The 16,103-nt window shown below is 37.8% G+C and overlaps 1 protein-coding gene across 1 annotated transcript; it reads right to left on the bottom strand.

Annotated features, from left to right (window-relative positions):
- Positions 1–3,749: 3,749 nt before the first annotated feature.
- On the bottom strand, positions 3,750–12,023 carry LOC100372943 (LIM/homeobox protein Awh-like). The gene is made up of 5 exons (XM_078013910.2): positions 11,927–12,023; positions 11,542–11,723; positions 8,611–8,837; positions 6,521–6,775; positions 3,750–4,172 (listed from the first exon to the last, which is right to left on the bottom strand). The coding sequence occupies exons 1-5, from the start codon at positions 11,972–11,974 to the stop codon at positions 4,042–4,044; spliced, it is 843 nt and encodes a 280-aa protein (XP_077870036.1). The 5' UTR covers positions 11,975–12,023; the 3' UTR covers positions 3,750–4,041.
- Positions 12,024–16,103: the final 4,080 nt, after the last annotated feature.

The following is a 16,103-nucleotide window of genomic DNA, read 5'->3' as shown; positions in this document are numbered from 1 at the left end:
TACAGTGTCACTATACATCATATCGCCATATACTGTGTCACTATACATCATATCGTCATATACTGTGTCACCATACATTATATCGCCATATACTGTGTCACTATACATCATATCGCCATATACTGTGTTACTATACATCATATCGCCATATACTGTGTCACTATACATTATATTGCCATATACTGTGTCACTATACATCATATCGTCATATACTGTGTCACCATGCATTATATCGCCATATACTGTGTCACTATACATCATATCGCCATATACTGCGTCACCATACATCATATTGCCATATACTGTGTCACCATACATCATATTGCCATATACTGTGTCACCATACATCATATCGCCATATACTGTGTCACTATACATCATATCGTCATATACTGTGTCACCATACATTATATCGCCATATACTGTGTCACTATACATCATATCGCCATATACTGTGTCACTATACATTATATTGCCATATACTGTGTCACTATACATCATATCGTCATATACTGTGTCACCATGCATTATATCGCCATATACTGTGTCACTATACATCATATCGCCATATACTGCGTCACCATACATCATATTGCCATATACTGTGTCACCATACATCATATTGCCATATACTGTGTCACCATACATTATATCGCCATATACTGTGTCACTATACATCATATTGCCATATACTGTGTCACCATACATCATAGTGCCATATACTGTGTCACCATACATTATATCGCCATATACTGTGTCACTATACATCATATCGCCATATACTGGTCACTATACATTATATTGCCATATACTGTGTCACTATACATCATATCGTCATATACTGTGTCACCATACATTATATCGCCATATACTGTGTCACTATACATCATATCGCCATATACTGTGTCACCATACATCATATTGCCATATACTGTGTCACCATACATCATATTGCCATATACTGTGTCACTATACATTATATCGCCATATACTGTGTCACTATACATCATATCGCCATATACTGTGTCACTATACATCATATCGCCATATACTGTGTCACTATACATTATATTGCCATATACTGTGTCACTATACATTATATTGCCATATACTGTGTCACTATACATTATATTGCCATATAATGTGTCACTAATATACCAATATATCAACGGTAGTCGTTATACCATTTCATCAAGAGTAATTGTTATACTATTATATCGAGGGTGGGTAGCGGTTATTCAATTTTTACAAAAGTAGAAACAAAGAAAAGAAAAAAAACTGTTGATAAATGTTGATAAATGTTGATAAATTTTCAGTTGGCTGCCATTCGCGTCAAAACTAACTCATCCGATCTAGCTAATCACCGGAGGGAAAATATTGAGCAGCTTTTAATTTTTCCTATTCACCGGTAATTGTTTATTTAAAACAAAATGGCCAACAATGATGACGTGATCACATCTTGTACCCATACTTTACGAGGGTACATGTTAAAACATACATTGCTAACAGAGTTAGGGAGAAGTACGACAGATCAACAGGATTTGGGTGTGCTTTTAGGGAGGTGTAGAGCATAATGGGGATATATGAGGTGGCACTTCATAGCAACCGTGGGTTTAGGGAAAGACATATTACAGCAGTAACGATGACATATTGTGTATGTATATCTATGCAGTTTAGATCAATGTAAAATAAACCGGAGACATTTTGTAAGTTTTATATTTTTATTACGTCATTACTAATATTGCACATATAATAAGAAATTTGTAATGTAGGTAGTAACAAGACAGGTGCAAAGAAGAATGCAAGGTTAGTGTTACTCATATCCTATATACGCCCAAACATAGTGTTACCCATATTCTGTGTACACATACACATAGTGTTACCCATATTCGGTGTACACCCAAATATAGTGTTTTCCATATTTTGTGTACATCCAAGCAGAGTGTTACCCATATTCGGTGCACACCCCAATATAGTGTTACCCATATTCTGTGTACACCCAAACATAATGTTACCCATATTATGTGTACGCTCAAACATAGTGTTACCCATATTCTGTGTATACCCGAACATAGTGTTACCCATATTTTGTATACACCCAAATATAGTGTTACTCATATTCGGTGTACACCCAAATATAGTGTTACCCATATTTTGTGTATACCCAAGCAGAGTGTTACCCATATTCGGTGTACACACAAATATAGTGTTACCCATATTCTGTGTACACCCAAATATAGTCTTACCCATATTCTGTATACACCCAAACATAGTGTTACCCATATTGTGTGTACATCCAAACATAATGTTACCCATATTCTGTGTACGCTCAAACATAGTGTTACCCATATTCTGTGTATACCCAAACATCGTGTTACTCATATTTTATATACACCCAAATATAGTGTTACTCATATTCGGTGTACACACACATATAGTGTTACCCATATTCTGTGTACACCCAAATATAGTCTTACCCATATTCTGTATACATCCAAACATAGTGTTACTCGTATTCGGTGTACACACAAACATAGTGTTACTCATATTCGGTGTACACCCAAACATAGTGTTACTCATATTCGGTGTACACCCAAACACAGTGTTACCTATATTCTGCGTACACTCAAACATAGTGTCGCCCATATTTTGTATACATCCAAACATAGTGTTACCCATATTCTGTGCACACCCACACATAGTGTTACCCATATTCTGTATACACCCAAACATAGTGTTACCCATATTCTGTATACACTCAAATATAGTGTCACCCACATTCTGTATACACCCAAACATAGTGTTACTCATATTCGGTGAACACCCAAACATAGTGTTACCCATGTTGTGTGTGCACCCACACAGTGTTATTCACATTCTGTATACACCCAAACATAGTGTTACCCATATTCAGTGTACACCCAAACATAGTGCCACCCATATTCTGTATACACCCAAACATAGTGTTACCCATATTCTGTATACACCCAAATATAGTGTCACTCATATTCGGTGTACACCGAAACATAGTGTTACCTCATATTCAGTGTACACCCAAACATAGTGTTACCCATATTCGGTGTACACCCAAACATAGTGTTACTCATATTCGGTGTACATCCAAACATAGTGTTACTCATATTCTGTGTACTCAAACATAGTGTCGCCCATATTTTGTATACATCCAAACATAGTGTTACCCATATTCTGTGTAAAATATAGTCTTACCCATATTCTGTGTACACCCACACATAGTGTTACCCATATTCTGTATACACCCAAACATAGTGTTACTCATATTCGGTGAACACCCACACATAGTGTTACCCATATTCTGTATACACCCAAACATAGTGTTACCCATATTCTGTATACACCCAAACATAGTGTTACCCATATTCAGTGTACACCCAAACATAGTGTTACCCATATTCGGTGTACACCCAAACATAGTGTTACTCATATTCGGTGTACATCCAAACATAGTGTCGCCCATATTTTGTATACATCCAAACATAGTGTTACCCATATTCTGTGTACACCCACACATAGTGTTACCCATATTCAGTATACACCCAAACATAGTGTTACCCATATTCTATATACACCCAAGCATAGTGTTACCTCATATTCAGTGTACACCGAAACATAGTGTTACCTCATATTCAGTGTACACCCAAACATTGTGTTACTCACATTCGGTGTACACCCAAACATAGTGTAATTCATATGATAGCTACATCCAAACATAATGTACGGTTACGTTTATTTTGGGGGCAGGACACCCTTTATAAATATAATAATGTCATCTATGTGTACAAGGTACGGTCACGTGTATTGGAGGAAGGACGCCCCTTATAAATATAATAATGTCTCTGATATATTAAACTTTTATACAACAATATACACTGTAGAATAACCATGTCACGTGACAATGATATAACCTCGCTGATATCTCGGATTAATCTCTTCTCTGCACTGTGGTCAACTGTTGGTGTTCGGCTCTGCCTTTATCCGCCATATAGTACCACGCACTGTGGTCTATGATGCACACGTGCCGTTAGGGGGCGGTGTTACTTCCATACACATACAATACATGAGTCCGCATTTGTGACAAGTGTGAGACGAATGGTGTTTGGTCGGCGTCATTATACTCGGTGGTGAGTCTAAACCTGAAAACAAACAGAGAGTATACTCAATACCGTGCGCTATAACATGTTAACATGGTTATATTTTTTTCGAAAATCAATATTTTCCTGTTATTTTATGTTATCAGATGTGTGTCAAATTAAGTCCACGTTGGTAATGTTATCGCTTCATTTAGTACATATTCGCTGAGTGCATTTTTCCGCCTGACTCGTTTAAATTACGGTGTATTCACCGGCTCTGTTCGTCATCTCATGGGTAGGCCTCCCATAATGTTAAGCAATCAAGCCTCATCAGTAGCGAGGTGGAAGCTCTCTGTGCAACCTTCACTAGTTCTTCCTCTCGTCGGATTGTTACACGCACGATTATACTTAATCGTTAACTTAATAATTTTCGATAATTTGAAAGGCAAGTCAAATGAGACCGGCGTAGTCTCTTCTTATCCACCGGTTAGACATAAATTGACGCCATTACAATGTGGCGATACTTGCAGTACAGGAAATGTACAATTCAAATCTAATTGCCCGATAAGCGTTTTGGTGAAATAAACCGGAATTGGTCGTGTTTCTCTGGATTAAACAACGAAAAAGATAAAAGTGGGCAAACGTTTGCTGTGTCATTATATGTATACGACAATAGCTGTTGCTGTCATTGTCTAACACGGAATATGACGCCGATCTTACATGCAGACATGTGCCGTTATTTAAAACGCAGACATTTAAAAAGGAATAAAACATGACAGTTACTCTCGAAATTAGAAGTTAAATTATTTTGTGAATCTATGCGACTGAGATGTTAACCACTGTCATGAACCATCGTTTAGAGAGGCGCCGACACTGCAAAGAGTAATTTTAATTCATCTAAGTTGTGTTCATTTTGTGAGTAACGTTCGCGTGGTTTTACAACGGGTGAATTGTGAACTTCGGATATGGATTCACAAAGGGGTTGTAATATATGAATAGAGACAGTGGTGCGGCACGTCAACACACTGGCCCATAATAACCTTATGTTATTAAACAGTTTAGGAGTAACAGGGACAGGTTAGTAATAAGCTCTGTTGGATTCCACCATGCGTCACGTGACTTTGTGAGATAAAATCTTATCTTTTCAAGGCGAATATTAACTTTTTATACCATTCATCAAATCAGTATTTGGTTTTAATATTTAGACAAAAGCGGCAAGGAAATCGCGCTACTGTAGACGGCGTGCTTATAAAGTTGTGTGTCATTCCCATAGCCGTGCTTGCCCACCTACTGTAGTCACTTCATATTAGATTTAATAAAAATATACAAGAGTTTCCCCCTGTGGTTGGAACACTCATTTCCTGGCCAGCACGTGGCCATGTTAATTTCACTCAAATACACGTGTTGTGTTTTTAAAACAAATAGTAAACGTCTATCATTTGTATGTTCGTGTCATATATTTGTTGACGTCATCCGAAGACATAATAAAGATAAAAAAAAATGATTTTCATCGGAATAATTAAATGTTATTGAAATAATTATTCTGTGAAACCAATCCGTGCTGACGTTCGAACGATTAGATTACGGTAACTACCGGTACCATGTGTACCGCTCGATTAAATTTTTAAATTGGCTGAGTAAATGGGAATCGAATGTTTTCTCCCGTCTGTATTTCGCTGAATAACAGTGAACACGAGTATAAAAATATTGACAATATATCAGCACAGTGTGGACCGGTATTGTAACATTCTTACTACCTGGCAGTATTTTATGAGACCCTTTTCTATACTCATTCACTTGCAACTCCCAACATGGCTTCATTGATCGGGAAGGATTACAGACGGTAAACAGCGAGGTGAAATCAGCCATGAAGTTGTGTTAGAAAATTTGGGCAAAAATCGCGTCAAGTTTTACCGAAGTGGAATAATTAGATGGAGACGTAACAAGATCAAAGTGGTATTACAAGAGTGACCAGATACTACAGCTTTATACACGAGAAACTCGCATATCATAGAACATGATATTGTAAAGGCACACATTGCAATATTCATCTTTTCAGTATAAACTCAATAGATAAAAACTAAATCTGCGCAGCTTAAATTAAGCGATACGTGAAAAAAAAAACGTTTTAGCAATGATTAAAGGCACCTCGTCAATAATTATTTTCTTCCAATTTTATTTTTACAGTATTTTATGGCACTGATTTTAAAAAGTACAAATAAGGTACAAAAACACACACTTTTCTATGTGTTTGAGTATGATTGGTAGCAAAGTAAGAATCACTAACATCATCATGATCATCGACTACAAATTGGGAATCAGTAAACGCTTTGTATCAGAGCATATGACATGATATTAATTGGAGTTAATATATCCGGTTACCATGGTGTTATTTTGTGGCTGTTACTTACCAGGCTTGTTGTTGTTGTCAGAAGGGCATGGAGAAGTTTTACTGGTAGTGTGCTTTTTCTGTCTTGCTCTTGAATTTTGAAACCAGACCTGTGTGACTCGTTTGCTGAGACCCGTGATTTGCGCTATTCTCTCCAAGTCCTGTCCATCCGGGTTACTGTCGACATTGAAGTTGGCTTGAAGAACTTGTAGCTGCTCCTCTGTGAATGTTGTCCGAACTCGTTTAGTTCTCGGATTGTGTCGACTGTGGCCATTTTCTAAAAGATGATGGTATTTTAAGTTTAAAATGCTAGTTAGATAATATAATGATCGGGGCTCCAGACACACGCCACAGTGTGTACAGACTGCTCCAGTTGAGGTGATTTGATTTGCTTGATACTATAAATAAGAGAAAGTTTGAGTTCTAAGATATTGGTTGAGTGGTTGTCAAATGGTAGTGTTAACGCGATTTCGTTGTCATCAATCACAGAAGTATTGAAACTCGCTTTCACTTATGTTACGTATAGTACGCGAAACCCACTAGATGACATATGTTGTATCCACGACATAGTAGTCCGGGTCAAAAATGTGTTTAGTGTGTGTTACTATGTATAGCCAGCAACGTCCTCTAAATTGCGCCTAGTTTTTAGACAGTCTGTTCGTTTTTATAGTAGTAAATTATTCGGAGTCGGCGAGATTGGGTCTGGATTGAAGCATGTCGCCGTAAGAAGCTTGCTCGGAACACAGTACGGTGAGAACGGGTATCGGAACACCGAACCGTGAGATCTTTGAGCTGGGCATGGCGAGATGTTCAGAGTAGGGCTCGGTCAGAGCAGGATATAATGAGAGATGGGGTGTTGAGAAAAAATTCTCCGGAGTCACGCTTTATATCGTACCCCTTGTTATTGGACAATTTGTTGCCGTTTGAGAACATTTCCCGGCCTGGTTTCTGATTTCTGAACACAGCGTCACGGTTTACTTTCATGAGCTAAAGATAAACCTAACCCCTGTGAAGGCACCGTCAACAAAAGGTGGGTCCATGCAGCGTGTTTATCGCAAGTCCCATTTCATTGTACCTTTCCACCGATTCACACGTCACAGTTTGGCGCTCAAATGTCAGAGAATTTTTTTTTTTAAGAATCCAGCAGTTCGCCAACATTTTTATGATCTAAACTATCTAAGTCTACCTATGCATGTTGATGAATAATAACATTTGTTCTCTGATGTTGACTTTATGATGCCAGATATCGATGATGAAATCATGTACTGCATAGAGAAGCCACGTTCAGTTGATCAGTTATAAGTGAAACTGACAATTGTTCATTTCATTACCCACCACAATAATACTGGATTTAAAATTGTGCGACTGACAAGCCAAAAAAAACGTGGAAGACACTGGAAGTCATCAAATATTATTCCATGTATGTTATTCATAATAACATAAAACAATCCCTCTAAACATACAATGAATAAGGTACACGTTGTTAATACCATGACGTAATGCGTTCATAAAGTAACAGCGAGTAGTGGGGACATCTATATTAGTTCGCTAAGACTGCGTACCAAATTATAATACCATTTAGGATAATAAGATAACTACATTATGCGCTAAATATCTGCGCGTTTTCAAGCTGTTTTATGTGACTATATGTGTGAAACAGCAGGTGGGGTAACGAGTTCAGAGTGTTATACACCCAGTTATCAAAAGAGTTGTGAATTAGCTTTCTGTTTTATTCACAGGCAGTGAGACTAACAATACCACACGCACAGTGCTTCAGAGTTTACTACAGATCCAATTTTAAGTGACCAAGTAAGTTGAAAATTATTCGCGATATTGTCGACGTATTGCGCTTTCTGCTTCGAAAAAAAAATGGCCGCATCAATGCGTAAAGCGCATCTGTGCATATGTAAGTACGAAGTATAGGGTCATGGTGTATATCAGTTCTAAGTCTAAGCTCCATGTATAAAGAAAAATGACAAGAAATACGTAGTACCAAAATAATGAAACAATACAAGGACTGTCTAAAATGGAATAGTACAGCGTGATGGCCCGTGAAGTGGACAAACATGATACGAACGAACATATATAGTATTTGTCGAACACGCAACATACCTTCTTTTGTTTCACTGCAGTCGGACGAATTCTCTAATAATTCTAAATAATGTGTCTTGCAAAGTACTTTATTTTCTTGCATGGCGAATTCCTCTCCCGTCGATAGTTGTCGTTTACAGTTGTCACACGCAAAGCACGCTAAGTGGTACACGTGGTTCTTTGCTTTCCTCACCCAATCATTCGACTGGATATTCCTCATACACCGGGAACACTTCGTTCCAAATTGTCTGTAAAACAACACGAATTCAGAGTTTGTATTATGTTTTAGTTTACATGTGCAATACACATTCCGATACCTGGAGGAAATAAAAAAACATATATGTCCCTATAGGCAAACATAACTTCGCTTGTTGTCTTAATGTTAAAGAGAAAATCAAAAAAAATAAACAGGACAGCGTACAGTTGTTTATTGTATAACTCACAATATCACTAGGATGTATCACTTCGGTGTTCATGCATTATAACACACGATGCACCGGTTACACACCGTCACACGATTGAGTGTAACAGCTCACAGTATACGGAATTTATATGTTTATTAATTTATGGCCGTGCACTACAATGCACCTATTGTCTTTTATATTGTACATGTCGCTTTCATCCTGACGAAATAACGATATTATGAATACCATCAAAAGTTGCGACAGTTTGACTTCAAATTTATAAACTATTTAAAAAAATTATGCGATATAAATTATTTGTTTACCCTTGTTGCATGCATATTATTTATAAATATATTGTTCTCATACAGTAGATGTTGTATGTGCGTACACACGAGGCCAACGTAACTGCACTGGTTATTACTAGCCAGTACCGCTGCACCATTCTAATCAACTACTAACTAGGGGGGGGGGGGTAAAGACATGACAGTCTCTACGACAAGGCACATACCCTCGTCACAGTGGTAAAGACAGGTTAACCGTTTCATCCAACTAAGTTGGTGCATGTGTTGGCTTGTTCAATTCCCATCGCCGACATCGCTGTACCCCGGCGCTGTACTGTTCGAGTCCGGTCTACCAATCACGTTGAATAGTAAAGGGATGGGTTGAACTGATGACAAAGTTTATTCAATATGTCCGTACATTATCTTAGAAGCTGTTCATCTAGACATAGAATAAACGATTTCGAGAAACATAAGTAACCGAACAAGGTACCATTCCAAAATATTACCGTCTATGCACTTTTAGATAAAATCTTAGCGGTAGCGAGTTTATTATTTTTTTGAAACTAAGATTACTGCATTGTGGCGCGTTTTATACCGTACACCTATATGTGAACGCGTCTATTCCGCATTATTTCTGAACAAGTGAAAGAAGTCTCTATTTTACTGTGATGTGAATGGTTTCTTTGGTGTCGATTATCTCGTTCAATCGTATTTGTCGTCGCCTCTTACTCTACCATTTCGCACTCTATATAATTTTCTCTGAGGCGATGAACGAGAATTATCTTGATTTCTGAACTATTTACATTCCATAGGGATGTCGTATATCGACGGCCTAGGTGTCATATCGGGAGTTGTTATCTCATAGGAGCACTATCTGTATTTCCTACATGGACGTGAGATGACAGCTTTCAATGCTTTCCCAACTGTAAAGGGGTAGGTTTCATTAAAGAATGACACCAATGCATTCAGGGAATGTGCGAACGAGTAACTTATAGGACCACGCCGTTCAAAAGTAATAAATACACACTCAACAATATTAACCACGTTCGTTCTCTGAGGGCATATTCTCCCCATGCCAATACAATGGATCTCAGCCCAGTGATGCAAACCACATACAACACTGTAGTGTTAGTGCAGTTGTAGCTTTGCTGGGCTGAACCCGTCCTTCCGTGATCTACTCTATGTCATAAAAGAATGACTGACAGTGAGAAAGAAATGTGACAAAACTTGCTGCGACGTCACATTAAAAAAAACGATTTTTTTTTTATCTTTGAAAACTCGGTTATCGGTACGTTGCGCAAAAACTGACCGGTCTAGTGACAGTGTACCATGTTTAACCCGACGGTAACACGATGCAACAACGGCGCCGCCGACAAACCAGGGATAATATCGACGGTACGAAACGTATAATGGTTATTTATACGTGAATAGAACGTACGAACAACGTGTTCACCCACTGATGTTTTAATCTGTACCACGAGTATTTCTGAAATGATATGATGTGAGTCAGCTTTACTCTCGTATCGGAAGCAACTTTCACCAAGTATTGCGAACACGTCGGAACTTCCTAGCAAACCTCGTCAGAATGATCTTATCGAACATCTTCGCCTCGAGCTGAATTGCATTTTGTAAGGACATAAAAGCATTTTATCTGGAATCTGCAAGACACGAACTAGCTAACAGAAAGAAAATATGAGCACATAGCTCAGAGCCATGGCCAATTTTAACCGAATTTGACCCTACGTGTGATAGATGGCTGATGTTTATCCGATTCCGTCGGCATCTATGAACCATATACCGTGTTTACTGCTATACATTGTACATTGATATTTAATCGTTTTTTTTATTCAATCGTTGAATCCTTACATTGTCGGCTGAAGTGGTTTCAACGAGACTTGTTTACTATGGTGTTTACTGATCCTCCGTAGATGACATTATCTGTAGATACACCATTCCGGGACATCAGTTTTTAAACAAAATACCAATAATTTGCCAATTCATCCGCTGTTTTTGATAAGTTTAGTTCAAAATTGATTGTGAATTCAAAAGAAACATTTCTTGCGAAAAAGCTACTCGGTCAATTTCGGTGTAGTTATGCGTGTTATACAAATAGTTCCCAATAGATTCGCATTTGAACAATGTACACCGAAGTCCATTGATACCAACTAACGTTAGCAGTACTAATAATAGAAGTCAATAATGGACACAGGAGCGTCCTTCTAACTGACATCGATATAAATACCCCGTAAGAACATTTTCCCCCATACCTTATGTAATCCATTTTACAGTATATATTATCGTCCTTCGTAAAACATGACTGTTGTCCTCCAAGACCGGTCTGGCAGATACAGCATCGCAAACAACGCACGTGCCACGATCGTGTTCCTACTTTCAGTAGGTATCTATCTTGGATCGGAGAGGTGCATCCGAGACAAACTTCCCCATCAAGCTGAAAGTAGAATAAAAACACATAAATATGTTGTGAATGAAAGATATATCGGTAGTGTCGGGGTTAAGTCGAGAGTGTCCGCCATTACATTGTAAGAAAAACGATGCTACAATGTTACTTTAATTTATAATAAAAAACATTAAATGAAAGTAAAATAGTTGAAAGGCGCACAACTAATCCGCACAACCATAGTAACTACTTACAGAGATAGCGTCTTTGATGGGTTCGCCGTTCATCTCCGAATCCGACATGGTTACGTGTAGGGGAGCCAGAGTAGCGAATGTCAGGTTCAAATTCCACCGATATAAAGGTATATTAAAAGTGACTATGATACTGAGATACACGTGTATGTGTTGACTCAGATAGGTGCAGCATACGTGCGACAAGAACGCTGAATCGTGGGCTATTGTTCCTGAGTTAGGTATTCATGGCCCCATCAACGGATACATCAGCAACCCACAATGTGATTGTGTTGTCCAATGGGAAGGCAGGGATGTTAAAGAGGACCCCCCGTCATGCTGGCGTCTTTTAAAGCATTCTCAACAGGTGGTGATGGGCTGTCGATTATGTTAACTCGTCATTCATTGGTCGTTCACACATCACGTACATTCGTTGTTTTAAAAACTCCAACTTTCAGCTAAAATGCACGAGTCAGAAAATGTTATATAACACTATTGGCAACAAATAAACAAAACATATCGTATGTTAACATTCTGTAAATTCATAACTTCCTACGTTGCAATGTATCAATAATAAGGTACACTTTCAAGATTTTCACACAAAAGACGTGGTTTACTACTGCCTCTATTGTTAAAAAAAACCACACACACACAGTATAAAACACCTCCGCTTCATAAGTGACGTCACTTTTTAATATTAATTTCTCTGTTGTCGATTGTAGCGATTATTAATTTCTTATACACTTATGTTGTTAGCAAAAAACATAACTACAGTAATCGATTCAGTTTCTTAAGTTCGCACATAGTTTTGACGTCAATTATCTTGTAAATTTGCATATGAATACAGTGAGTAATCTAGCGATCAGTGACAACAGAGATTCAATAGGAATGCACCATGAAGTAATTGCCAGGGAGGAGCAAGTAATGGGAGGGGTGGGACTCGAGGACGACTCTGTTTACCTTTTCATAGAGATCGTTTATACAGGGGAACTTAATTAAGCGCGCCCAAGCCAGACAATCAATCCGTCAGCCTTACAGCTATCCGTAATCCCTCGGAGGTTCTATGAGCAATCATGCCGTAGTTTAGGCACGACGTACTGTCGCTGCTACTCTGTACTCGTCTCCTGTTACATAAAGCTTTAGACGACATGCTACGCAAAAAACAACACAGTGAGGAAATAGTCTTGTACCACAGAAAGACGTGTATCACGCCACGCTATGATACCACGGTGAATAACAACACCAAGGCGTTAGCTTTAACTATACATGTGATTGTTATCGTTCTTCTTCTTCTTCAAAAAAAAAATGTACAAACCGCTATCGTTTGAACTCCCTGTTCCATTTTTTTCTTGAAATCTGTATATATTCGCTTACGTACGTTCGCTTCATATGTTGTAAAAACAATGCGCCATCTCGCCTCGCCAGGTTGTTGTTTACTAACGATTACTGTACCCGCGAATATTACTATAGTGAATAGTGTTGGGTTATGTGATGATGTGGCTATTTGGCGTTGTTGTGTATATACAAACAATTACTATAAAAAGATTTTCCCAATTATAAAATCATTCACGTTTACGGAGTAATACCAATCATAACTAGACAACATATTCCATGGTCGTTTTGTTATTCCTCGAAACGCTAACAGCAAACTAAACTCGGGACCCGCGCTTACACCGACGTATAATGCATATACGTGAGAGTGCGATTGAACACAAATAGATAAGAATCACGAGAATCAACTACAGTTAGTTTAAGGTATGATTTTTTGTAATAAATCAAAAAAAAAATAAATAGATAAACCGTTCTACTTCATATTTGCTGACTCTACATCACACCGTCACTTCAACACGTTGTACAGAAGAACAACACTGTCACATCCATTTTTGTCCTTGAAATGAATATACACATATACCATCGACTCCACACTGGTTACAAAAACTCACAATTATCTTCCCATTTTTCTCATAAATGCTTGTGGAACTAATTTTTCGATGAATCATGATTGCGGCGCCGTACCACGACAGACGGTGCCACCCACCCAGTCCCCCAATGAGGTGGTTCACAAAATTGTTACAATATATTAAAATGACCCACCAAGTAAAAAAGAGGAGCAAGTCTCTTTTTTTCCAGTAGACACAAACCAAAGTCTCAAATTTAACGCATGGTTATTTGAGCAAGCCGAGTTACAAGATTTTTCATACATAACAATCTACAAAAACATATTGTCATTATAGTATATTACTGTTATTGCTCAATTATGGCTGCATGTGGAGACGGTTTTACGTATGTGGTATATAAAATAGGTCGCGCCTATTGTAACCGTAGGTGGCGCTGTGGCAACCGTATTCACGATTCGCCCAATTGTAACCGCATTGTCGCATGACATCAATTGTATTAACATTAAATAAAGAAAAACAATCACTTTAACGGGGGGTGTTTGTCGCATATTATCCTGTGACTTGATATTAGCTTAGGGCAAATATATCCATGTCTCTTTTTATTTGCATTTTCAAAATGGAGTTCCAGACACATTATTTCATTATATCGAGTTAAACAAAATCGCAAAGAGTTTTTTTCTAATTGAAAACATTGTTTTCATATAGTCAAACGTATTAACCCCACAATCTACATACAAGAATATCACGTGTATCTCAAAAAATGATCCATTACCAAATTTCACATATGACCTTGTATAGCAATAAATAAGCAATCTATTCGCAAAATGTAAGACAATCATCAGTGTCTCCGAATTGTCTGCATGTCAGTGTTTCTTGGGCGATTTCTGAAAATATAATTGCATTTTAGAAGCGCGTGTTGATTGTAAATAATGAAGATATCTATGACAGGATTTCCCGTAAGACAGAATGTACACTTGTTTGTACTGATGAATGAGTAGTTGACAGAGGAGATCGATCATCCACCCTCTCTGTATTATAAGTTTTATTATTGTTTCTTTTACTCGGAAAAAAAGAATGAAATTGAGAAATAGCAAAAATTTACTATTTCGTACTTCAGCCATTTATATTGTATTTTCACATGGAAGCAAGTATAACACTATACCATGTACACTTTGAGGGCCATGACCTGACCAGTCTAGTCTGGCATTTTATGAATTACCATGGGGTGGGTGTTAAATACTATGCTTGTGGGGTTGAAGAAAAAGCATGTGCAATTAGTGTAATGATGTATGTCGGCCACAATATTCTTGTGATATATTCGAGGCGTTGCTTTGAAAATTGTCTTTTATAAAAATTGCACGTCGTACATGTGACGATAGCAACAACAACAACAGCAACATCATCATCTTCAGCGACAGCAGCAGCAACACCACCACCACCAACAACAACAACAACAACAACACCATAAAATACACAGCCACATAAGCATGGTATACCAAACACAAAGATAGCGGGATTATAACACTCATTTGTATAACATGCGGGGGTCAGTGTTCGCATAGCAAATGGCATTTTAAAGAATTGTAAAGCTTTTATCGTAGATGGCGTACTTTATATCGCCGACACTATATCTATCAGATATATTCTTTCCCACATTTACGGGAGAGTATAAATACGTTTAAAACTCAGTTAATCGATTTTACACAAACTTACAAAGCGCACTGACATTTAATGTTAATTTGTATCGACGGATATGACGTCATATATGTAAATTTATTGGCCAACGTGCAAATTAATTCCTTATCTTTCTAGACATCATTATACCATATATCAACATAAACATTTAGATTCCTGACAGACCACGCATAGATAGGGTTAAATAATTTCATAACCTCTACCTCAATCAGTAATTCTCAATTAATCGAAGTTTTTATTTTGCTATAATTAGAATACCTATATTTAATATAGGTGAGCAGTGAGCAGCAAGGAACCATATGGAGACTCCCTGTCCGTAATTGTCAAATTTCACGTGACGAAAAAAGGAAGACATTACGAAAGTCGTTAGACAAATTTGAGTGTTGCATGTAACGAGTACCTACTGCACCAGAGTTCTTGGAAACAATATATAACCAGAGTGTATCCACAGTTGCTTTTAGTAACCGTCCATAAACGAAACTTGTATGACCTTTGAACCGATGACACGTGTGTATATGAGTCAGTGTAGCGTACATGGGAGGCGTATTACTATTTCCGTATATATGTAGAGATACGGTTCAGGATTGTGATGACTTTGGGATATAAAT

Source organism: Saccoglossus kowalevskii, chromosome 17 (genome assembly GCF_978046115.1).
Source record: "Saccoglossus kowalevskii chromosome 17, keSacKowa6.1, whole genome shotgun sequence".
Classification (NCBI taxonomy): Eukaryota; Metazoa; Hemichordata; class Enteropneusta; family Harrimaniidae; genus Saccoglossus; species Saccoglossus kowalevskii.
The sequence above is the reverse complement of the archived record's forward strand: the minus strand, read 5'-3'. Positions and strand labels throughout refer to the sequence as shown.